Raw genomic sequence first — 24,854 nt, forward strand, 5'->3', positions numbered from 1 at the left:
CACTTGTGCAAGGAGAGAAAGCTTATTAACAATGATGTGTCTGATAAAATTAGAAAATCAGAAAAAGAATACTCAATTTTAGAAAGATATGCATTCAATGCTTTGGCCACTTGAACTGTTAAGTGGGAACTGAAACTGAAAGCTTTTCGTCTGCAAAGTTCACCTACACAGAATAATTTCCCCCCAATTATGTTGGGTAACTGTAAAAACAATAACATAATTATAAATATGAATATGTATGAGTATACATACATAGATAAGCATAAAAGACAAATTCTGCACAGAAAAAGACTCTGAGGAAGAAAGATTTTAACAGTATTACAATATAGTATCCAAAAATCCTAAGATTTTTGGATACTATATAACCTGTATTTCCAAATCAAAAGATATTTTCCGAGCACAATAGCACATGATAAAATTTAGAAAATCTGTGAAACATGTATAAAAAAACCCTGAAATTACCTCATCTCCTAGATGTAAGTATTTTTAACATTTTGTTGTATTTCCTTGCATAATTTTTTTCTGTGTGTATACATATGTTTATATAATACACAGTTCATCTACACTTTGAAGTCTTGGTTTCTGTTTTTTCTTCAACTTAATATTAAATTGTGAGCATTTTCTGTGCCCCAATATCTTTCAAATACATAAATTTGAAGACTTGCCTAATATCCCATTATATGATTGTACAATAATTTTCCCTTACATTTGGGTTGTACCAAGTTTTCACTCTAATAAATACTGTTCCATTGCATGCTCTCATACAAGGTCTTTAACGTATAATTGGTCATTTCTTTAGCATCAATTACTACACATGGTTTTGTACTAAATAAAAGAGTGTGCTTAGATTAGTATGCATTAATTTGTGTTCATGTCAGTCACTGAAAAAGAAACAAAAGGATTATAAAATATCTCTTGTATTTATGAGTCAAGTATAAGTTAATTTAATTTACTCACAACAAGGATGGTTCTCCAGAAGAAAATGGCAAACGAAACAATTCCCAAGAAGGTAGTGATAAGTACAGGCTTCCATGGCAGTCCATAAAAATCAGGCCCAGGCTGAACATCATCAGGCAACCTAGCAACTAGCTGAAACAGAAACATTAGAAATAATGGGAAACCATAAATTAATTTACAAGAAAGCAGTCACAAAGAATTATCCACAGAAATTCTAAATCAACCTCCATCAGATTACTCCCTCAAAAATCTTCAATAGCTTCCTCTGCTTCAATAAAGATGGGATACTGGCAGCCTCACATTTCTTGTTTGGCTTGAAGTGTTTTTAAACATTATGAATCTAAATGTCTTTAAGTTGCACATATATTTCCAATTTGCAACAGCTCTTATGACATCATGTTGTGTAACATATGGCTAGAATTCCCTGGGTCACACAGAATTTTCTCTTCGTTGATTATGACTTAAAAAAAGATACATAAAACAAAAAATGGAAACACTACAGAAGTAATCAACTTTTATGGCTGCAAATAAAACCAAAATGATAATGAAGAACATAAATAATAGACTTTTCCTCTAAGACTTTAAATCTTAATTCTAATCTTACATAGACAAATGCTGAGTGAGTTCGTGCCACTGATAGCTGGTGTAGACTGCTCTGAATCTGTTATCTATAAAACACAATGCCTTAATTTTAAATGCTTCCTCGAAGACAGTGCATGAAACACCTGCCCGCTCCTACACTCTTTTCACTGCCCTCTACAGATACACAAATAACTATCAGCTGGCCCCATCAAGACAAATGCTGAGTAAGTTCATACAGCCGATAACTGGTGTAGCCTGCACTGAATCTGTCACCTACAAGACGGCAAAGCCTTCATTTGAAATGCTCCCTCGAAGACAACATTAAACACCTGCCTGCTGCTACACGATGTTCACGGTCCTCTCCAGATACACAACTGTCAGACTGGCCCCAGCCCCCCCAGCGCAGGGGCTCATTGGAAAAGGACCCGTGGGGACGTGATGATCGCTGTGACCGTGGTCGCATACCACAAAGCAACAGTGCCTACTACACCGTAAGTGCTCAATAAAAAATGAACAGGTGACGAAAGCTTCTCAGATGCGCTCCCATTGGCCCCCTTAAACGGCACTGCAAAGTCCTGCCAGTACCGGGCCTGACACCTCCGCTGCTTCCTCGCCCCGTCCGTCAGTGCACCCACTCCGCTCAGAACTCATCCACCCGCCAGCCAAAGCTGGGGACCCTCCCCGGGGATGGGGTCCGTCACCTCCAGGAGCTTGGCTATGAGGGCTGCGTAGAGCACCGACAGGGGTCCCAGAAGCTCCTGGTCCCCCGGGGAAGCGCTCACAGAAGGCACAGTAGCAGGTACTGAGTCCATCGTGTGGGGGCAGCTAAGCGGAGGCGACGCTTCCCCGTGACACGGCACCGGAGCCCCTCAGTTGTCACCGTTTCCTCCTTCGGGAAGGACCCAGCTCAAGGGGCGGGTACGGGGAGTGAACTTCGCCTTCCCCGCTGCGAGCACTTTACGCCCTACGCCTCCAGCAAGACACGTCAACAGACCCTGCCCCCGGGCGGACGCAAACGTGCCGACGGAGGCCGGGCCCGCAGTGGGTGGGGCCACGGCGGAAGAAACCAATGGTCAAGCGAGGCGCGGGGGGAAGAGCCAACGGACCTGCGCGGAAGATACCAAGTACAGGGAGGCGGGGCGGAAAGAGGCGCACCTGCTCAGGAAAACGCGGTTTGTGAGGAGACTCCGGAGCTACGAGTCTGGGCGGGGACGGGAAGAGAGGCAGCCCACTCTGCCTGCCCAGTGCTGGACCCTTTGTCACTGCGTGCTGAGACACCAGACACCTGTCCTAAATGCCCAGACAGGAGAGTTCGAGACTTTTCTCCTGCTCCGTCTGAAGGACCACCGCTCTGACTGGGCAGCCTTCCTGGGCGAGGCCTTTCCCTGTATCTCCAGTCTCCTGTGCACTTTTCCCTTCCCCTCCAGATGCTCATACTGTCTCCCGTGCTTGCCGATACCCCCTTTAAATAGCCATATTCCAAAGGACTGATGTCATTGCCACGCCGGTGCCAGTGGGTTCAGCTCTGGGCCCCACATGTGATGGTTACGGGACCCGTGGAAAGGCACGAGGATATGAATAGTCTGGAAATCACGTTCTAAAAATTGAAGAAACTGGGGACATTAACCTGGAGAAAAAACAATGTTTTGCAGATCTTTAAAGGTATGTCTTTGAAGTTGAATATAAAGTCAATTCAGAAGAACAATAAAGCAAGAACAAGCTGGGAAATCCTGAAAATAAGAAGAATGGAGGTGGCGGGTGGGAAGGGAGGTGAAGGCAGGCTCTAATTAAAAAAGTATGTTACGGGTCCAAGAATACAGACATATCATGGAACAGAATAGAAAATCCAGAAACAGACCCCATGGCATTGGAAGTTTGGGATACGATAAAAGTCAGTTGGGGAAAAAGACTTTCTAATAAGTGGTGTTGGCCTAGCCATGTGGGAAACAATAAAATGACCTTTTTCTCACTGGTCTTAAAGATAAATTCTAAATGGACCAGAAATCTGAATGTAAAAATGAAACAAGTACTAGAAAAACTATGGGTGAATTTCTTGATGTATTATGAGTGGGCATATGTCTCAAAATCCAAAGGGAAAGATTTGTAAACTTGATTACTTAGAAATAAACTTGCACAACTCCTGCACGCAAAAAGAAAGAAAAAATGCAAAATAAGCTCAGTTTGACAATGGTAACCTGAGAAAAAATACTTGTAACATATATAAACAAAGGGTTAATATTCCTAAAATGCACTGAATATTTCAAACGGAGAAGAAAACAGCCAGCGAACCTATAGAAAAATGGGCTGAGAAATGAATAGACCGTCTTCAGGAAAATAGCAATAGCTGACAGACAAGGAAACGTGTTCTGCCTCACTCATAATAAAAGAAATACAAATTAAACCTGCACTGAGATACTATTTCTCACTTATATTGGCAAGATCTAAACATTTGACAACATATTCTGTTGGTGAGAGAATGTAAGGGAAACGGGTACTCTCATGCAATACTGACCACAATATGAAATGAGACAACCCCTATGAATGGGAATTTGGCAACATCCCCCAAAATGACTTGCGTATTCACCTATTGATGCAACAATCCCACTTCTAAATATCTATCTCAAAGATACAGGGAATGCAACAACAAATGTTGAAAAGATAATAGGCACAAAACTATGTTATTCCAACATTATTTATAACAAAGACTGGAAATAATCAAAATGTCCATCAATAGAAAAGTTGTTGAATACACTAAAGTATATACTACGAAACCAGAAAAAAAGAAATCTAATAATTCTATATACTACGAAGGTATGGTTTCCAGGATGTTTTTTGTGTTTTTTTTTTTTTAAAGGAGGGGTGGAAAATGTTTAAAATACTATTATATAAGAAAGTAAGGAGAGATGAATATATATTTTTAACGGCTTTGAGGTAAAATATGGAATCAACACATCTTTAAAGTGCACATTCTAAGTTTTGACATATGAATACAGCTGTGAAACCATTATCACATTCAAGATAATGAACATATCCGTCATCTCCAAGTCTGTTCATCCCCTTGGTAATCCCACCTCCTGCCACTGGCCACATCTCCCTGCCACCCAAGCAGAGTTTTTGTCATAACAGTTTGAATTTCCTAAAGTTTTAAATATATGGAATAATACACCATGTATTCTGTTTTCTCTCACTTGGCATAATTTGAGATTCATCTATGTTTCTGCATATATCAATAGGTCATTCCTTTTTATTGCTGAGTAGCATTTCATTTGTGTGGATATATTCTATTGTATTTTTCTACGTCTGGTTTCTGACAAGGAATCTGATGTCAACCTTATCTTAATTCCTCTCTCTATATAACATCTTTTTTCTCTGACTGCTTTTAAGATTGCTCTTTATCATTTACTTCACATAATTTGATTATGATATGCCCTGGTGTAGTTTTCTTCATGTTTCTTGTGCCTAGATTTCACTGAACTTTGTCAATCTATGGGTCTATAGTTTGTATAAATTTTGGAAAATTTTCAAGCCATTATTTCTTTAAATGCTTTTCCAAATACCTCTTCTATCCTCTCCTCTGGGGACTCCTGTTACACACTTAGTAGGCTGCTTGAAAGTGTCTCACAGCTCACTGGTGTCAGTTCATTTTTCTTGAGTCTTTTTTCCTGTGTTTCATTTTGGATAGCTCCTATTGCTATTTCTTCAAGTTCACTAATTTTTTCATCTACAATGTCTAGGCTAGCATTAATCCATCCCAGTATGTTTATCATCTCTGGCACTGTAGTTTTCATATCTAGACGTCTGATCTAAATCTCTCTTTTTAAAAAATGTTTTTCATGTCTCTACGTAACTTAACATCTGAAATATAGTAGTAACTGTTTTAATACCCTTGCCTATCTAACATCTCTGGTAGTTCTTGATTGGTTTTGATGGGTTGGTTTTTCTACTCATCATGGGTTATATTTTCTTGCCTCTGCAAGCCTGGTAATCTTTGATTGGATGCCATACATTATGAACAAATGTGATGGTTAATTTTATGTGTCAAATTGACTAGTTCTGGGGTGCCCACATTAAACCTTATTTTTGGGTGTGTCTGAGAGAGTGTTTCCAGATGAGATTAGCATTTGAATTGATGGACTCTGGAGAGTGCCTTCCCCAAGATGGGTGGGCACCATCCAAGCCATTGAGGGCCTGAATAGAACAAAATACAAAAGAAGGAATTCACCCCTTCCTGCCTGATTGCTTGAGCTGGGACATTAAATGTCTTCTACCTTTGGTATTCCTGGTTCCCAGGCCTTCAGACCCAGACCAGAATCTACATCATCGGCTCCCCTGGTTATCAGGCTTTTGGACTCTGCCTGAATTACACGCTGGCTTTCCTAGGTCTCCAGATTACAGACAGCTGATTGTGGGACTTCTCAACCTCCATGCGTACGTATGTCAATTTCTTATAATAAACCTCTTCCTATATACAGGCATACCTCAATTCATTGCGCTTCATAGATAATTGTATTTTCATCAAAATCAAGGTAATACCCTCCACCAACAAATGATTATGACTTGTTGAAAGCTCATATGACAGCATTTTTTAGCAATAAAGTATTTTTTAATTAAGGTATGTACATTGTTTTCTTAGACAAAATGTTGTTGCACACTTAATAGACTACAGGATAGCGTAAACATATATGCAATGAAAAACCAAAAATTCATGTGACTCACTTTATTGTGATACTCGCTTTATTGCGATGCTCTGAAACCAGACCTGTGATATCTCTGAGGTATGCCTGTGTATGTCCTATTGGTTCTGTTTCTCAAGAACTTTGATTACTACAATAGACATTCTTGAGCTATGTTCTAGGATGCAGGTAAATTACTGGAAAATAGCTTGATTCTTTTGAATTTTGCTTTTAAGATTTGTTAGGCAAGACGTGAGCAGCATTTAGTCTCAAGCAAGATCCTGAGTACTCAATTTCTGTAGAATTTTCAGGTACTATTTTTGGCCTTGTGTCAGGAACTGTTGCCTGAAATCACTTAGATGGTTTCTCTGACCTTGAGGAGTTTTGTCACACTCAGGTGCTGATCAATACTCTGATGAATACTCAAAGGGGACCGTTCACAGATCTCCAGAGTTCTCTCCCCGTGTAGCTCTCTCCTCTGGGTTCTCTGCCCTGTGAAGTCTAGCTACCTGTCTTTCCCTGGACTCTCAGCTCCACCTCCTCATCTCAGGGTCCTGGGTACTTACTCTCTCAGTGCAGTAGGCTGGGACAATTGCAGGGTTTACAGCATTTGTTCCCTAACTTCCAGGAATCAGTGCCCTTCGATCCCTGATGCCCAGGGTCGTAAAGACTTGTTTCATTTACTTTGTCTGGGTTTTTTCTTTTTAGTTGTTTCAGTTAGGAGGATAAGGCAGGTACCTATAAATATATCTTGGCTGGATGTAGATATCGTTTGCTTATTTTTTAAATGATAAGGTAGATAATGAAATTAATTTTACAAATTACCTATAGAGGACGATAACAATAGGTTGGATAAAACTGGGACAAAAGCGAGACTTCTCTAAATAGATCTTGTTTTACAAATTGACTTTGGATCTTGTAACTATGTTAATTATAAAATTTTAAAAAGTCTTTAAGTTCAATCCCTAAAAATGTAAAGCAAAAATGAAACAAACTGTGTATCAAATTGGCGGCAGGCCAACAGAAAGGAATTCTTTCATGCATACCCTAGAGAGATAGAAGGTAAAGACAAAAAGAACTGCAAAACATCTTTAAAATATTTTCAATAACGTTGGTGGTAGTGTTGATATTGGTATTTTTAACACTTGTGTGAATATTGTAAAATAAGATAAATAAATAATTATGCTGATGTCACTGAAAACTGGTATTTCCAACAGTGGAGAAAGAAAATACAAATGTAAGGTAGACGAGGTTAAGTAAAATCCCTCTAGCACCCTGAATTTTTATTGTGAGTATCCACATGGCATCATGATAATATTCACACACAAAAAAAATATATCTATCTACGTATTTCCTAGCTTTGTCCTCTGAAAAGCCCTAGAAATGATGGCCAACTCTAAAGCAACAAGCAATCTCAGTATCCAGAATGTAGTCTCTAAATATAATTTCCCATTAAAAGGAACCATTCCTTAGAGAAATAGTTCTTTTAAGATCTGGGCCTGGAAATGTACAAAATGAGCTTGGAACATCTTGTCAACACTAGAAAGCAAGGAAGGTATCAGTCACCACTAGGTGGTGTCAAAAGAGCCCAAGAGCCAAGCTACAGAGGGTTCCACAAGTCAAAAATGAGAGAAATTGAGCATTGATAAGAATAATAACTACAGTGGAGTGAAACACATGAAATATTTTAAAATCCATGACATCGTAGGGATTCTTAGAAAAGAGAACACACACACACACACACACACACACACACACACAAACATACACACAAACACACCCTTCAGGCATCTTTGGATAATGCCAGGAAGACAACTCATTATTTTGAAAATTATTTAAATAGAAAGAATCAAAGATTTATATTGCCTTAACTACACAAACCAAACCTCAGTGTAAAGAATAACTGATTATAAGATTCTCTTTGTAGAAGAATCCCACCCTTTAAATGAAGCAGGAACAATATAATCAGGCCATCATCATTTTGCAGCCTATACTAACAGATCTATTCAACATCACCAATGACAAGTGATATCAAAAAAAGAGGGGCATCTCAACATTAGATGCCATTAAGTATGCTTGCCAAACAAAATTAAATCTGACTCTGACTACCAATTCCCAAGAAATATGAAGAACCAGAGAAACATGTTCAGTTATACCAAGGGGATGTAATTGGCAAAATCCAGACCACAATACCCCCTAGAAGCCAAACAAACCTGTTTCTTCAGTGAATACAGTGCACCACCAACAACAACAAACAAAAGGAGAAATCTATAGACAGTTAACTGGTCTGATAATTGCCCCTCCCACTGAAAGTAACTAGAAAACTGCACAAAATATATGAGAAAACTGTTCTCATATAGAGAACAACAGGTAGCACACAAGCTTGACCCCTGAGAGAAGGGAAACAAATGACGTGAGCCTGATGATCACCCAGCTTTCTACCTGGAGGCACTTTCTAGACCTCAGTGAAAGGAGGGAGACCCCAAGCAGAGCACACCGATCTCAGAGTTCGGGGAGACTGAGGTCCCTGAAATATGTAGGAAAAAGTACCAGAAAGATGAGAGCTAAGGGGAAAAAAAAGAGTTCGAGAAATCAGCCAGGGGTTTTCCTTCAGTCTTGGACTGAATTGAAAGCAGCACCTGGTAAGGTACAATTTCTCGAGGATGGGCAAATAACAACTACAGACAGAAAGAACAACTGTGAGGAAGCTGGAAGCTAACAATTCCGAGTTAACACATGCCTGGAAGACATTTGTATTCCAGCTACTCAGACTGAACTCACCTACTGAATGTAGTATTCGGTAGACCTCAGGAGAATCACACCTTAGTAGTAGGGCTACACTCGCTCTAAAGACTACATACACACCTCGCTAACAAATCTTAAAAATAAGACTAGAAAGATCAAGCTATTCCACATGTAACTTAACAGGCTAAAACAAACTTCACTTTTTAAAGGAAGCCATTAAAAATCCTGGCACTCAACAACATAACATTCAGTGTCTACCATCAAAAAAAAAAATCACTAGACATGCAAAACAGCAGGGAAAATGTATCCCATAACTAGAAGATAATCAATCTATAAAAACAGATCAAGAAATTACAACAGAATTAATTAGCTTACAAGGGCTTTAAAAGATTTTAAAATATACTTAGGAATTTTTAAAAAACTGAAACGGTGACCACCATACTGAGGAGAGAAATGGAATATATAAAATAGGACCAAGTGGAACTTTTAGGGCTGAAAAATAAAAAATCAGAAATGAAAAATTCCCTTGGTGGGCTTAACAGCAGATTGGATCAATGAATTTGAAGACAGCAACAGGAACTACCTAAACTGAAATAAAGACATAAAAAGGCTGAAATACAGTATGGGGAATATAATCAATAATGTTGTAAAGATTATGTAGGGTGTCAGATGGATACTAGACTTATCGGGGGGATCACTTCATAGCTTGTGTAGATGCCTGACCACTGCACTGTACACCTGAAGCTGAAGTAGAATAATATTGAATGTCAACTATAATTAAATATATATATAGTCACAGGATGTAAAGTACAGCATAGGGAATATAGTCAATGGTATTTTAACAGCTATATACAATGTTAGAGAGATAGCAGACTTGGGGTAGGGTTATCACTTTGTGAGGGGTGTAAATGTCTAATCATTATATTGTTTTGTACACCTGACACTAATAGAAAAAATAAATTTAAAAAAGACAGGGGCCGGCCCGATGGCTCAGGCGGTTAGAGCTCTGTGCCCCTAACTCCAAAGGCTGCCGGTTCAATTCCCACATGGGCCAGTGGGTGCTCAACCACAAGGTTGCCAGTTCAATTCCTCGAGTCTCGCGAGGGATGGTGGGCCCCACCCCCTGCAACTAAGATTGAACATGGCACCTTGAGCTGAGCTGCCGCTGAGCTCCTGATGGCTCAGTTGGTTGGAGCGCATCCTCTCAACCACAAGGTTGCCGGGTCGACTCCCCCAAGGGATGGTGGGCTGTGCCCTCTGCAACTAGCAACGGCAACTGGACCTGGAGCTGAGCTGCACCCTCCACAACTAAGATTGAAAGGACAACAACTTGACTTGGAAAAAAGGCCTGGAAGTACACACTGTTCCCCAATAAAGTCCTGTTCCCCTTCCCCAATAAAATAATTTTAAAAAAAGACCATAAAAAGGCTGAAAAACAACAACACTGGCTCAGTGACCTGTGCAATGAGATAAAGTGATCTAACATATGTACAGAGTCCCAGAATGAGAGGCTCCCCAGGAGGGAGACACAAAAAAATTTGAAGAAATGTGAAAACTCATTGAGCTGTACACAGAAAGGGTGAAGTTTACTAGATGTGATTATGCTTTAACCTGATTTTTAAAAATGTGTTTATTCATAGATGACATGATCATCTACACAGAATCCTATGAAATCTACAACCCTCGCCTCAGAGCTAATAAGCTAATTTAATAAGGTGGCAAGATGCAAGGTCGATATACAAAAATCAGTTGTATTTCTATATATTAGCAAAAACAATTGTAAATGAAATGTAAAAAGGGTACCATTTACAAGATAAAAAACCATGAAATATACTGGTACACGTAAACACAATATGCGTGAAACCTGTATACTGAAAGCTGCAAAACACTGTTGTGAGAAATTAAAGAAGATCTGAATGAATGTAGAGATGAACTTAGTTCTTGGATTAGAAGCCTTAATATTTGTTGATGTCAATTCTTTTCAAACTCATCTACATATATAGATTCAACATAACAATCAAAATCTCAGCAAGAATTTTTGTAGAAATTGATGAATTGATTCTAAAATTTATATGGAAATGCAAAGGTACTGAAATATACAAAATAATTTCGCAAAAGAACTACCTGATTGCAAGACTTACTGTAAAGCTATACTAACCAACAAAGAAGTGTGGTATTATCTTTAGAAGTACAGCTCAATGAAACAGAACAGAGTCTAGAAAGAGACACACATATATGGTCAACTCAAAATGCCAAGGTAACTCAAAGGGGAAAGAAATGCTACAGAGACAACTGGATATCCATACAAGGAAAACAATAAAACATGACACTGGTCACAAAAATTAACTCACAATGGAATGCAGACCTAAACAATGAAAGGTATAAATATAAAACTTCTAGAAGAAAATATGAGAAAATATTTGCATTGTTGGACCTGCTAAGATTCATTAGGCAGGAAACAAAAGGCACTAACGATAAAAGTAAAAATTAATAAAATGGTGTTCATCAAAATTAAAAATTTGCTCTTCAAAAGACAATGTTAAAAATTAAAAAATCAGGACACAGACTAGAAGAAATTATTCAAACTACATATGTGGATATGCTGGACAAAGGGATGACTCACGTCCTGGGCAGGATGGTGTAAGATTTCATCAAGCTACTCAGAACGATGCTCAATTTAAAACTTATGAATTGTTTATTTCTGGAATTTTTCATTTACTATTTTTGGACCACAGTTGACCTCAGGTAACTGAAACTACAGAAAGCAAAACTGTGGATAAGAGGGGACTACTCTATATATTTAAAACTCACTGAGCTGTATTCCTAAAATGGATACATTTTATTGTATGTAATTTGTATCTGATTAAAGTTGATCTAAGATATACATCAATCTATTATAACATCTGGATCTCAACAGGATCCTGATTTGAACAAGAACAATTTTTAAAAGGAGGGGAGGGGATTTTGAACATGCCAAATATTGGTTGATATTAGGTAATTACTGTTAAGGTGGGTGATGGGCCCATGGATTCATTTTACTATTCTCTCTGATTTTATATGTTTGAAATTTTCTGTGACATAACACTTAAACAAATTAAAGCATCAACTATTTAAAGGATTACTATGTAGAAAAGAAATTAGAAGATATCATATGGAGGGAAATTTGGAGTCAATGTAAGAATTGCACTAGCTAAGACAGCAATGTGTAGCCTTGTAAGGCATGTTGCTCACACTAGGAATTGTTGATGCCCAGGCTTCATAACTACTTGTCGAAGTTGTAGGAGAGGAAATGACTGCAGTTAGAGAGAAGTTGGACTAATTGCCTGCTAAGGTATCTTCCAACCCTAAGCTTCCATTAACCGTTGATCTATGAATCTGACTTCTTGTACAGTTTTCCCAATCAAGTCAGCACCCCATTACTGCCCAGCCCTATTAAATAATCATCTATACTATTTATTCCTACTTCACAAAAACAATTTCACATATTTTCTATTTTCCCAATTTTAATATATATTTGATGTGACCTTTTCTTAAGCCATTCAAAAATCAGAATTATGCTTTATACCTTCTAGAACTTTTTCATCCTAGCACAATACTCTGTATTGTCATCAAAATGCTTTCTTAACAATACCTTTCAAATCAATGTTACTTTGTAACATTGCACCCCCTTCTCTTGATGTTCATGTGGTATCTTCTCCCATCATCCCCCAAGCATAGACTGTATCCTGTACCACATCTGTGTCCCCCTACCCAGGCTAGAACCAGGCTCTGTGCATATCTGCAAATAAAATGAATAAAGAATTCCTCCTATGTATGGTGGCTCTTAGTTGTTTGAAGTGATGTTGATGCATTCTGGTAATCAAATTCAAATTCTGAGACTCCCTTAATCACTGAAAATTTCTTTATTCTAATGGCACAGGTCATACACACCTTCACCTGGGTGGCTACCACCACCATGACCATGGAGAAAACTGAAAAATGGTTTGGTTTTCCTCCATCTTTCCCATCCTGGTGGCCTTTCCCCTGAATTCCCCAGGTATTCGATGTCTTTATACTGCCCTCTGACCATCCGAATGAGAAGTAGGCAGGGGATGACAGCCTACAAAATGCCCAGCATTGCACTAGACACTTTACATTATCAACTCATTTAATTCTTACAACAATTGGAGTAGGTAGTATCTGCATTTTAAAGATGAAGAAACTGAGGTTTGAAGTTTAGTGATTTGCTCAAGCTTCTAAATGATGTATCTGGGATTTAAAACCAGACCATCCTGGCTCAAAACCCGTGCATTTTTACGGAACAAAATATAACCCTCTTTCTTATACAAGTCTTGAAATAACAGAACCTAGAGAAAAATTTTTGTTGGGGAGGATCCTTTCTCTAGCTCCAAGCGCAGCTTAGCCTCCAACTGCTGAAAGCCTACTCGTTCTCTAATTTACCAAGAAAAACGTCCAATTTCAACAACCACAAGGGGGAGCTAAATCCTAAAAAGCTTAGATAAACTCCGAGACAGACTATAGGTCTCCTTTGCACCATGACTCCCTTTAAAAAGATAAATCTTAATAAATATTCTGCCATAGTGACTCTTTCTAAGAAACAAATCTGAGGATACCTTTTTCCTGTCTAAAACCTTCAAAATATCCTTGTCCCAAACAATCTCATGTACTTACCATGATTTACAACTTCTTCACATTTGCCCATCTCCCTCCTACTCTGCACTTCAATACCACCACCGCTTCCCTGGCTTCCTCGGGTAACCTTTTCTTTATGCCTCCATCTCTGAACACGTCATTTCTTCTGTCTGACTGTGCGCTGCCGTCTCCCTCCCCCCAGCCCTTCTATTCAACAACAAACTACACATCAAACTCCCATTGGTCCTGCAGCTCTGCTTAAAACACGTGTCAGCTCACTTCTGACCTTTTCTGACCATCCTTCCACAATGAGTCAATATGTTCGACATCATTCTACCATCAGGTAAATACTTCTCTTTCTGCCCATATGATACTATGTTTCATGTCAATGTCTTTAAGCTCCTTGCTAGACTAAAAGGTCCTGGAGGGGAAAAACCACATTTTATAGGTGTTCTGGCACAGCTCTGGCATGCAGCCCATCCACTTCAGGCGCTGAACTGAACGGAGAACCCATCAGTCATGCACCTGTGGCTTGTTTCAGAGGCCGCCTTCAAAGGACCACGAGTCATTTTCATAAAGACATTTTAAGTTCTTCACCTCATGCTCAAAATCAACTTAAAAATTGTAATCATCAACATTCTATCTGGAAAAAAATATATATCAAACTTACCGTCTTAGTTAAATAAAACATGAGTGAATATATTAAAAGAACTGCATGTTCCAAAGGTGTGACACTTGCTGGCTCTTGAGCATTTGTTTCTGGTTGCTTTTTTCCAATAGCATCGACAGGAGTGCTTTCAGTTGTAATTATCCCTAAAATTGAGAGGGAAGACGAGTATTTTATGCTTTAGAATAAGAATTGTTACTCTTCATTTAAAATATGTATTGATTTCCCACAAAATAGTAGTCGCTGTGCCTGGATATGTGGTTCTCTTAAAGACAATTATATAGAGAAAAAAATGCAGACTCCCTATTGGAGCCATCATACCCTTCAACTATAAAATTAGCATCATCTCCAGCACACTCTCCCCTCGTCCTCTCCCTTCCGGGACTTCTCCTATACTTTCAGACATAGTAGAGAGACTAGCCCAAGGCTGCCAAGCCTTGCGGTATCACAGGGTAAAGTACTACCTATGCTTCTAGACCATAACCTTTAAAAACACAAAAACAGTATGAGGTCATGTGACCATTTTGAATAGACAAAATAACAATCAGCTGTTTTTCTGGTTTTCGGGTAAAATGATTGAGCTACACAAAAAACAGAAAGTTGTTGACACCATTATTGGGGTTGTATTTTGAAAACAACTTTCTCAATTCAGATGAAATGAGTTGCTCTCCCATCGGATGTTCACTGTGGTCTGTGATTAAGATACTGTTCACTAGTGTCGTCTGCACTGGACCATTCCACACTGCCGAGTTCTGTACTATTTCCTGTAATCATACAGTATAATGATACCTCAACATAAAGGACCCCTTCCCGAGCTACATTGTATGCTATGGGGCGGGCGGGTCACACACAGAATTTGTGAGTTTTAGGACAGTGTTTCTCTAACTTTAACTTTGACAAGATCAATATTTCCTGGGGAGCTTGATAAACAGATTGCTGGTTTCTACCCTCAGAGTTTTTGATGCTGGTCTGGTTGAAAACTATGGTTTTAGAGCATAAGGCTTTTTAAGAAGAATGTTTTACACTACAATTATTTGTATAAGCTGATGCTAGCCAGTCACTGGTTTGTAGGTTAATTAGTCTCGGGCCTGTTTCCTATGATTGAGCTCCATCTGCAGTAACCCCTGCTTTTCTCTGTTAGTTCTGGAATTTCTTATTTTTGAAACTTGTTCCTACTCTATGAGTCTCTCCTCTATTTCCTACCTTTAACAACACATCTCCTAGAGCTTCTCTATGATATGCCTCCACTTTGTAGAGAAACATTAGCAAACTTTACCTGGGTCTACGTCTTTTTCAGTATTCGGCTTCTGTGACACTTCTGAGCCACCTGTGTCACTAGTCATGGGTTGATCCAAGTGGCTGGGCTCCTCAGGAATCTGCATTTTAAGATCTTCTGTGTTGTCTTGTGGGAAATGTTCTTCCAGTGGTGGTTGTATCTCTATAGGGCAGAAGAAGGCATTGAGCTGGCAAAGCTTGCTGACACTCCCCCTTCAGCTGCTGTCACTCACTCCCCCATCACACAACTCCAGGGCAACTCACCAGTGTGCTCTGTGTGCTGGCAGCCCATGGAGCACAGCTGGCCAGGCAAATAAAAGTTTCAGTTGCTTTTATCTCACTGCACAGATGGCTAATCTACATTTTAAAAATTACAAAGAAACCCTTATTCCAAAATATTTCATAAGTAAATATATTTACGGTAAAGATCTCAATAACCTAACTTCCCTTGGCAAACCAACATATGCCCACACAGATAAATGTAGAAAAGAGTATCCCAGTCAAGAGCAAAAATATGAAACATCTCTTCTACACAGAAATAACATGCTCTTTTATAAACAAACATGCTTGTCTCACAGAGCCAGCACAGAGAAGGGCGTTACATACAAAGGCAGCTGATGTGCCCTTCAAATATTTTCAAAGTACCTCTAAGAGTCAAAAAGAGAGAACCCGTTTCCGTTCCTAAGAGGCTCGGGGCACAGCCCAATGAGACCAACAACAAAGATGAATTTTTTTGAGACCTCATAATTTACCCTGAAAATTCGAGTTTTACATTCAAATCCAAACTATATCTGCTTTGATGAAATGCAAAGATGGTCCCCTCTCCAAAATCTCAGGACAAATTGGCACTCTTGGAAGATTTTTATCCTATGGCTTGATGTCCGCCTGGTACTCTACCACATACCCTCAGTTCAAATACCTTGGTGTGAAAAGCAAGGGGACCGAGAAAAGAGCCCGGCGTGAGGAACCAGCTGAGGTTAGGATATTGGTTCAGGGTCAATTCAATCACTATTGGCTGAATGGCGTCTGTGTCAAGGGCTGTGTCAGAACGCTCTGCAGCCTAGGTCAATGCTTGATTAACCTGAATGCAAGAACCCCAGGGCTCAGCAGAACGTAACTGCCTTCGGTGACTGCTCCAACGAGGCAGGAAAGCACAGGACATGCACGGGAGATGAAAGTCGGGGGCGGGGGAGGATGCAGAATCTCAGGCAAGGCACTGATTTCAAAGTTATGCCAGTCAGTCCTTGGTCCAACTGCACTTATTTTATAATTAAGAAAAACTGTGTTCAAAAAAAGCCCTTTCATAATTGTACACGGAACTTAATAGTTCGTTAGCAGGACCACGATGCACGACATACATCATTTTCTTGTTTATATCCTTATCTTTTTAGAAGGTTTCCTTTTGAAAATGCTACCACTCTCAACTGTCCTAAGGAGAAAACAGGGTTAAGACAGCCTCATCCATGCCTCAAAAAAGGCAGGCAGGGTGATGTGGACATCACGGGGCTGCTTCTTGCCTTTAGACACGCTGTAAACTGTGAACAGCGCGCTACAAATAAGGTATGAGGCGCTTCAGCAAGCCCCCGACCCCCCACCTGCCTCTCCAGCCCAACTCGACAAGGCCACAGGCGGGTACTTTACCTTCCGCTGGTCCACTCCAGCCTTCCTCGGGAGGCTGTGCCGCGGCCAGTGGTACAGTCTCCTCCCCTGTGGAGTGTCTGTACCTGACAAAATAGATCAGGTCTTGAACATCATCTAGCACTGCAGCCTCTTCATGTATGTTTTCCTTCATTCCCAGATTTCTGTTTTCGGTCACACGAGTATCGAGCATTTTCTCTGCTACACTCAGGATTTGTAACTCAAACGCGCGGAAGACCTTATCGAGGACCTTTTCCACATTATAGGGCAGGCTCTCCCGCTGTGCCGACTTCAGCTTTAATGACATCTCTTGGAACATGGCTTCCAGCTCATGGATATTGAAGTACTTCTGGAACCGCTGCAAGGACTGCTGTTCCTTAAAGAAGCTGCTTATTATCGGCACGTCCTCCCCGTGGCCCCTGTGCTCTGGCTTTGCAGTAGTGTGTGGAGTCCCGGGGGGCAGGCCGTCTGCACGTCCCTGAGATGCAACCCCCTGGCTTTCTGTGTCCATGACTCTCTCTAAGTCCTCCTCATCCTCTTGTGAGAGTTCTCCTGCCCCAGGTTCCTCTGCGAGCCGTGAGGTCTTCAGCTGTTCCTCAGGGCTGTCTTTAAGATCATCAGAATCTTTATTCTGAAATGCTTCCTCTACCTCTGGAGTCTGATTGTTTTTCTTGTCAGGAACGAACATTCCCTCAGATGGGCTCTGTGCTTTCTTATCTACAAGAGGGCTTTCTTCCTTTTCTACCACCAGGCCACGAGGTTCCCTGCCTAGTGGGTCCACCCCTTTGCCCACAGTTGTACTTTTTCTTTCAATTTCCAAAATATTACTGGTTTCTTCTTTGTTTTCTTCCGTTTCTGCATCAGTACTAACGGCGCCTAAAATACCTATTTGGGGGCCTTGGGGATTACCATCCAGCTGCCTGTCCTGCATCTCAGGGCTTTCTTCTTTAGACTGTTTCGCACTTACAGCGTTTTCATCCTCCAGCAGTTCTTCAGGGATGAACTGTTCGTCATCTTCTGCTTCTGGTTTTTCAGTATAAAAATCTGGTACTTCTGCGCTATCAGTGTGGCCTGTTGTTTTTGCTTCCTGAGTGCCCGGCTTTGGATGAACATATTTTTCATCTAAGGTGTCCCCACCTAAGGTGTCCCCTGTGACCTCTTCCTCAGACAGCCTTGGCTTCTCATTCACTTGTTTTTTAACTGCAGCAGCCACATCTCTTTCTTGTTGCCAGGACAGATTTCTTCCCAGAATGGGACCCTCTTCTTCCAGTTCTCTTGACAAACCAATTTCATCAGGAGAAGAGAACCTAGGTTGATTCTGAGTTTTAAGAAGCGGCTCCTCTTTAAATTCCTCACTTCGTTGCTCGACTGAAAGCGTGTGTGGTTTTACTCCACTTACTAGCCTGTCTTTGGATGCATTTTGCTGACTGTCTTCCAAGAGGGGTGCAACACCCGTGGCTTCCCCTTTAATCTTTTCCTCCTTCATTTCATATCTTGCAGCTTTATGTTCCGATCCACTCTCGGAGCCACCTTCCAAACTCTGCTCTCCAGGTGTGTCTTCATGGAGTACTCCTTTTGAGATATGAACAGCTGCTCCTTTTAGGTCATTTTCTTTGTGATCAAAGGCTGATTTTAATGTTTCTTTATCCTTTTCTGCAGTTGGCAAAGAATCGAGGTTCCTGCTTTGAGGAGAACCATGTAGAGTCCTGCTTTCTTGCTTTTCATCCTCTAATCCTTTCTTATCCTGCACTGGGTCCTTCTTGGATTCCTCAACTGTCCTCCCTTTTCCTTCAATATGAAGTTCTGTGTCCATTTGTGGGTCTTTGTCATTATTTGTTTTAGGGACTTCTACACTCAAAAGACCATCTTCGGTCTTTTTAGGGTCAGTATAATCTGTTGCCAATTGTGGTTTCCTCCATTTGCTGTCACCGTCTTCCTCTTCTTCCTCTGAATTGGAACTCTCTAAATCCATACCTGTTTGTTCTTCACCTTCTGGAACAGCAGAGAAGATGGTATCCTCCCAGGATGTTACTGTATTTTTATCATCGTTTTTGAGGCCAGAGGACTGAGTTACCTCAACCTTATCCTCTTCACTTGAATTCTGCTCTTTATCTGTTAAATATTTCTCAACTCCAGATTTCAGTGGGGTTTTCCAATCTTCTCCATCTGTAAAGGTTAGTAATGGTAGCTCATCAAAATTTTCTTCACTGTCTTCCTCTTCTTCCTTCCCAACTACATAATACTCAACATCCAAGTCCTCATCGAAATCATCTTCTAACGAAGTAACAAGTCTGGTTGTCTCATCATCAGATACAATTGCATCTGCAGTTGAGCCAAGTTTGGTTTTCAAGTCCAGAGTCATTTCTTTTTTCAAAAACTTATAAGCATCAATCTTCTCCTGTTCATTTGAGACTTGAGAACTATTGCTGGTTTTATTGTTTTCACTTTCTGGCACTTTCAGTTTATCTTTCAGCATTTCTTCAAAAGGGTTGAATGAAGATTGCTCTCCATGAGGGTGATCTGTTTGACTGTCTACTTGGGGGTGGTTCTTCTGAACCTCGTGTCTTTCCTTGAGTTTCTTAGTGTTTTCTGAGAGTACACTTTCCCTTTCTTCTGATTTGGGTTCTACTGGATCAGGTTCAGGGTCTCTTTCCTCAGATACTTCAGGAGGTGTTTCCACATGCAGAGAAGTTTTTTCTATAGCTTCCTCAGAATCTCCAGTTGCAGAGTTGTACAATTTCAAAAATCCTAAAAGTTCTTCTACATTATAATTATCAAAATCATCTCTTCCACCATCAAAACAAACAAAATCTGTCTCCTGTAAAGGAAAGAAAAAATTAGTGTGTCACTAGCCATGTGTCACAAGAGCAAACTCTTACCCATGCTAATGACAGAGATATTCATGTTTGGCTCTAGAGGGGCTTTCTTGCCAACCTTGGGCAACAATTGTTCTTGGGTAGTCGGGAGATAGGAAGCTGGACCCCACTTTTCCCTGGCTTCCTGTGTCCCTGAGAAAGGGCTCCTCCCTGAGTAATGTTCCTGGCCTCCCTTCATTCTCTCTTCCCCAAGGTGAATGATTCATGTGGCTGGTGAGTCTGCCCTGCATCATCCCTGTTTTCTGTTTGGGCCAGCTGGAGGAAACACACATCGTCTCTCCTCCATGCTGTCAGTTTTACATGGACAACCCCCCGGAGAAGCCCCCCATTACCTAGCTCTGCCTGTAGCTGGGTTAGTCTGTCTTATTCTAGACTGCAGTGTTCAAAAGCCCATTATTTACGCATACTTGAATGTTTGCCAAAAACCTTTATCAATAAATAATGGTGACACGTTGGTCTCCATCTACCTGACTCCTGGGTCTCTAAATTGTTCTGAGCACAAGTGGGGATGAGTGGGGTGTCACTGGTAGGGTCCCCCAACTTCCAGCATCTATGCCTGATGTTCTGGAAATTCACTACATAATAATTTGGGAGAACCTAGAAGACCATCCAGCTTCCCTGTCTGCCTGCCCTCGGCTGTACTTTTCTGCTTACCCAGCTAGAAAAAGGCAGAATGACCCTACTGTTAGGCTCTAAATCTACCCAGATTTGGGGCTCATGTTTTCCTTGGATTGGCAAAGATAAATCAGCTTAACAAGTATCTTATTGAAATACAGGTGCACGGGGAGTAAAACTTTAAAGGAACAAAGAATGGTGTCAAGGGAACTCACTACTTAATTATTGCAAGTGTAACTTGAAAACAAGATTAAGTAAGGGATATACTCTACTCTACCTCAGGGTTCTGGGTGTCATTCAGATCTGCTTTCAGGACTGTCTGTAAATCTGTGTTTTCCCTTTCTTCCATCAAAAACCAAATTGACATAAAAGGGGCCACAAACAGAAGGAAAAGTTTAAAAAACAGCAAAGATCATTTTCTTCTCCTGACTAAACTTTCACATTCCTCTGGGGAGACCTGACCAGTATAGTAGAAATGAATGACTGCCTCTTTTCATCACATGCATTTCTAGGCCATTTTCTAATATTGAGGGAAGCATGCAATGGTGATGTAATGAGAAGGCAGAATCCCAATCAAGTGAGGCCCCTGTGACTAATGCACTGCTGTCTCACTCTTGTATCCCGGAAGTCCCTTCAGTAGGAGTGCGGCCAAACAGGCAATAGGGCTAATTGTGTGGCCCTCAGGATGATCACGAGACGTTAAGAATAGCAGTGGCTCTAAGACTTCATCCAGTCTACCAGTCTCAGCTAAGAATCGCCCTGCACCAGCAGCTAGCGTGCTCTGCAGCAGCTCCAAAGAGCTGCTCAAAGATTTCTGAATGAAGGTGGGCATCATTATACACTTTAAAAGTCCACAAAATAATCAGCTGAACAAGGATCCCAGAACACAAAACTTTTGTCTTCCCAAAGTTACTAAGTCAGTGCACCCCAGATGAGTGCTTTAGAGCATTTGCAGTCGGTACCTTGTAGATTTGTGACAGGACCTCATCTGACACTCTCACATTCCCTTTTCCAAATCTATAATATAACTATAATCCCTTAAATCACTAAATAGTCAATAATAAGAAAACCTGTGTAAATTTGCATTTCAGGCCTAGTACATAATTTAGGGTTTGATCAATTTAACTTGATTGCTATATACTTAAACTGTCTAATAGCTAGTCATTAAGTAGTTTCAAATTGAGATACCTCCTTTTGCTTGTAAAAAGAATTGTTTACCTCTTAAATTTAAAAACTAAATGCAAGGATATTGAATTCTTAATTTTTTTCTCATATAAACAGCAAAGAAAAACCCTGTACAAGAGTACACAGCCTTGTATAAGAAGATCTGATTACATGTAGATGAGATGACATGTAAACTATGAGATTATGACATAGTCTCCTGTGAATTCTCTTCAAACTTTTCTTTTTTCTATTTTAAAGGTTCCTGATACTAAATTAAAAACTGATACACAAATGTTAACTTTTTTTTTTTTTACCAAAACACGTTAAAAAATACAGCAGTTCCTCGAATAACGTCTCATTCAATGTCATTTTCTTATAACACTGATGAGATGTCATAGACTTAACTCTTGCTTATATCAATTAACCTATGCTAAAACTGGCTTCACCACATGTCATTTCACTTAAAGTCAAAGAACCTATCGACGATATTAAGTGAGGGCTCACTGTAGTCAATAGCTGATGAATTTATAAGCCAATTATAACTGAGAACCAAAAACATCGACAACTTACATCTGCTGGAATTTGTAGTGGCTCTTCTTTAACATATTCATGGACTACCTGGATTAAATCCTTTGGAAAATATCCAAAAATACGCCCAACCTGTACAAAAGAAAGGGCAAAAGAAACAAATATCAATCAAAATTCTGTACAGGAAATATAAATGAGAGAAAATACACAGATAGACAGGTAGATATAACCACAAGAGACACAGTCACTATGATTACAGAGTTATTATTCCAATAAAAATTAAGGATATGATACTGTAAAGCCAACTTTTCTACAACCACTGAAGTTTTCTTTCAATATTCAGTTTAATTCTAAAAGCAAGGCACATAAAGTTAGATTTTTGAAGTAGAAGTATAGAAGACCGTTGTGTATTATAGGATTAAAACTATGCAAATCAAAGCTGGTTAGGAACACAATTCTAATTTTAGCAAAAGTTTACCTAAACATTTCACAGCATTGCTCAGAAACCAGTACTCATAAGTCTTTCTTACACCAATAAACACCAGCCATTAAAATTAATAGGTGAAAAAATACAAAATTTCTGAAATGTATGACCAACACAACAAAAGGCAAATATTTATTGACATTATGGGCTGTATCAGCGTTTTCAAAAACTAGACTTTCAAGTATTTGGGGAGAAAATAAAAGTCATACTAATCTACACATCAAGCTTTAGTTTTATGCAGAGTAAACCTCTGTAGAATATTATCCCATTTATCTACAGCACTAACAGCCAAGGTATATTAAATGTGTCCTCTTGAGATACATACACTGTCTTTTACTAGCTAAGTCTGAAAGAGAACAGATCTCTTCCCAATCATTAAAGGCGGAGACGGACATGCAGATCAAATGCACAAAAAGAAAAGAGGCTATCTTATCACTAACTCCTAAAATATCCTCATTATGAGTGCTCTTGTTATATCTGGCAACTACCTGAAAGCCAGTGTTAGTGGTAGAATACTGCCTTAGAGATTAGATAAGACAGGGCCAATTTAAAACTGCCACATTGGCAGTTAAAGTCTGAAACTTGAAGAAACCGAAAAAGACTGCAGGATGAAAACTAAGAACTAGAAACAAGAATCATTTTGAAGGTTAAGGAGAGAGAATTTTTTATTTCCTAAAATACAAGGTTCACGAAATGAGAGGGGAGACTGAGGGAAAATATGCTTTTTCCCTTCTCAGAAAACTTTATTAAGAGAGACTCTGGGAAGGGGAAAGAAATCAGAGATCTGCAGAGAAAGGAAATATATTTATCTTGGTGTAATCTTTGTCAATTGAGACCACAGGTCTTAAAACTCTGGATTTTTACACTGGGTGGTGTCTCATTTCTTATGATCTGACAGAAAACAATGTTGCAGAATCATGGGCCTTCATGACTGGAAGTGATCTTTAGATCTAATTTTGCTTCCACACATCATCCCTGCCAGGGAACTGCTGATTTGATTTGGAGAAAAATAAAAGTAGAATATTGTTTCAAGAGAACAAATTCTGCACAAGCTATTTACTATCAGGACACATGTAATTAAGTGCCACCGCCCTGAAAGGAAATATTCAAAAGGAAGGTGGGTTACACATGGGCCCTGCTAGTAACAGGACTTTTAACTTTATAGAAGCTAAGTCACTATACACACTAACTGCAATACAGAGCAGTAAAAAAAAAATTCCACACAAGCAGTGCAAACACAGTGCCACCTAAATGATTATCAGACAGCAGAGATCCTTCTGGCTGGGCCGAGCTTCCCAAAGAAGGCAGGATGAGAGCTGGGCCTCAGGATGGCAGGCTTTCCAGAGGTGAATACAGTTGTGAATCAAAGTGTGGAGATAGAAAAATGCAAGTCAAGTTCACTTATTCAAATGCTCAAACTTAACCGCTATATGAAAAATGCAACTAGGAACATGGGAAAAATTCTCCAAGTGTAAAATTAAGAAATCTCATGTGGTAGACTTGAAAGAAACAGAATAGATTCTTTGTATAGAGGGATTCAGCTTGGATTCTGCCTAAATACAAGGGTTGTATCTGACCAGTTGGCCTTTCAAGATTTCTCCCTAGGAATCTGGACCGCCAACAAAATGAGTCTATTATTTCTTTATGGTGGTTTCTCAAGTCTTATTTTCTATTGTTTGTTTGGTGTTTTATTGAGAGTGAAAGTTTTCACAGTAGGGACTGTATATTTCTCTAAATTTGGACAATCCTAAGGACATCAAGGACTCTTACTACTTTCGATAAACAAACAATCCACACATCACACTTTTTAAAAAGGAAAGGACAGTATCTCATAAGCCTCTCAATCAGGTCACTCCTAGTGAACCTTCTCATTCAAAACATCAAAGCATGATGCATTAATTGATTTCCATGTCTCATATCAGGGCACCCGTAGAGCTGGGTGCAGTAGAGCTGCTGGGGAAACTGCTAGGAGCAAGTATCTAAAAAGCAGGAAAAAGATTACCTAGAAGTTGCAAACA

At 39.8% G+C, this 24,854-nt stretch overlaps 2 protein-coding genes across 2 annotated transcripts in view; one reads left to right on the forward strand and one right to left on the reverse strand.

The window, feature by feature from the left end:
* The window catches only part of MIA3 (MIA SH3 domain ER export factor 3), a 40,565-nt gene that overhangs the window by 11,918 nt on the left and 3,793 nt on the right, over nucleotides 1-24,854 (reverse strand). Inside the window, exons 3-7 of the mRNA XM_074316328.1 lie at nucleotides 22,395-22,484; nucleotides 17,173-19,987; nucleotides 15,533-15,694; nucleotides 14,260-14,402; nucleotides 958-1,089 (exon numbers count right to left, since the gene is read on the reverse strand). Coding sequence (XP_074172429.1) covers nucleotides 958-1,089; nucleotides 14,260-14,402; nucleotides 15,533-15,694; nucleotides 17,173-19,987; nucleotides 22,395-22,484 — 3,342 coding nt within the window. The remainder of the gene's footprint in view (nucleotides 1-957; nucleotides 1,090-14,259; nucleotides 14,403-15,532; nucleotides 15,695-17,172; nucleotides 19,988-22,394; nucleotides 22,485-24,854) is intronic.
* Nucleotides 1,984-24,854, forward strand: part of TAF1A (TATA-box binding protein associated factor, RNA polymerase I subunit A) — a 74,983-nt gene continuing 52,112 nt past the window's right edge. Inside the window, exons 1-2 of the mRNA XM_074316981.1 lie at nucleotides 1,984-3,201; nucleotides 5,830-5,967. The gene's annotated coding sequence lies outside the window, so the exon portion shown is untranslated. The remainder of the gene's footprint in view (nucleotides 3,202-5,829; nucleotides 5,968-24,854) is intronic.

Source organism: Rhinolophus sinicus, linkage group LG12, assembly GCF_036562045.2.
Source record: "Rhinolophus sinicus isolate RSC01 linkage group LG12, ASM3656204v1, whole genome shotgun sequence".
NCBI classification, from domain to species: Eukaryota; Metazoa; Chordata; class Mammalia; order Chiroptera; family Rhinolophidae; genus Rhinolophus; species Rhinolophus sinicus.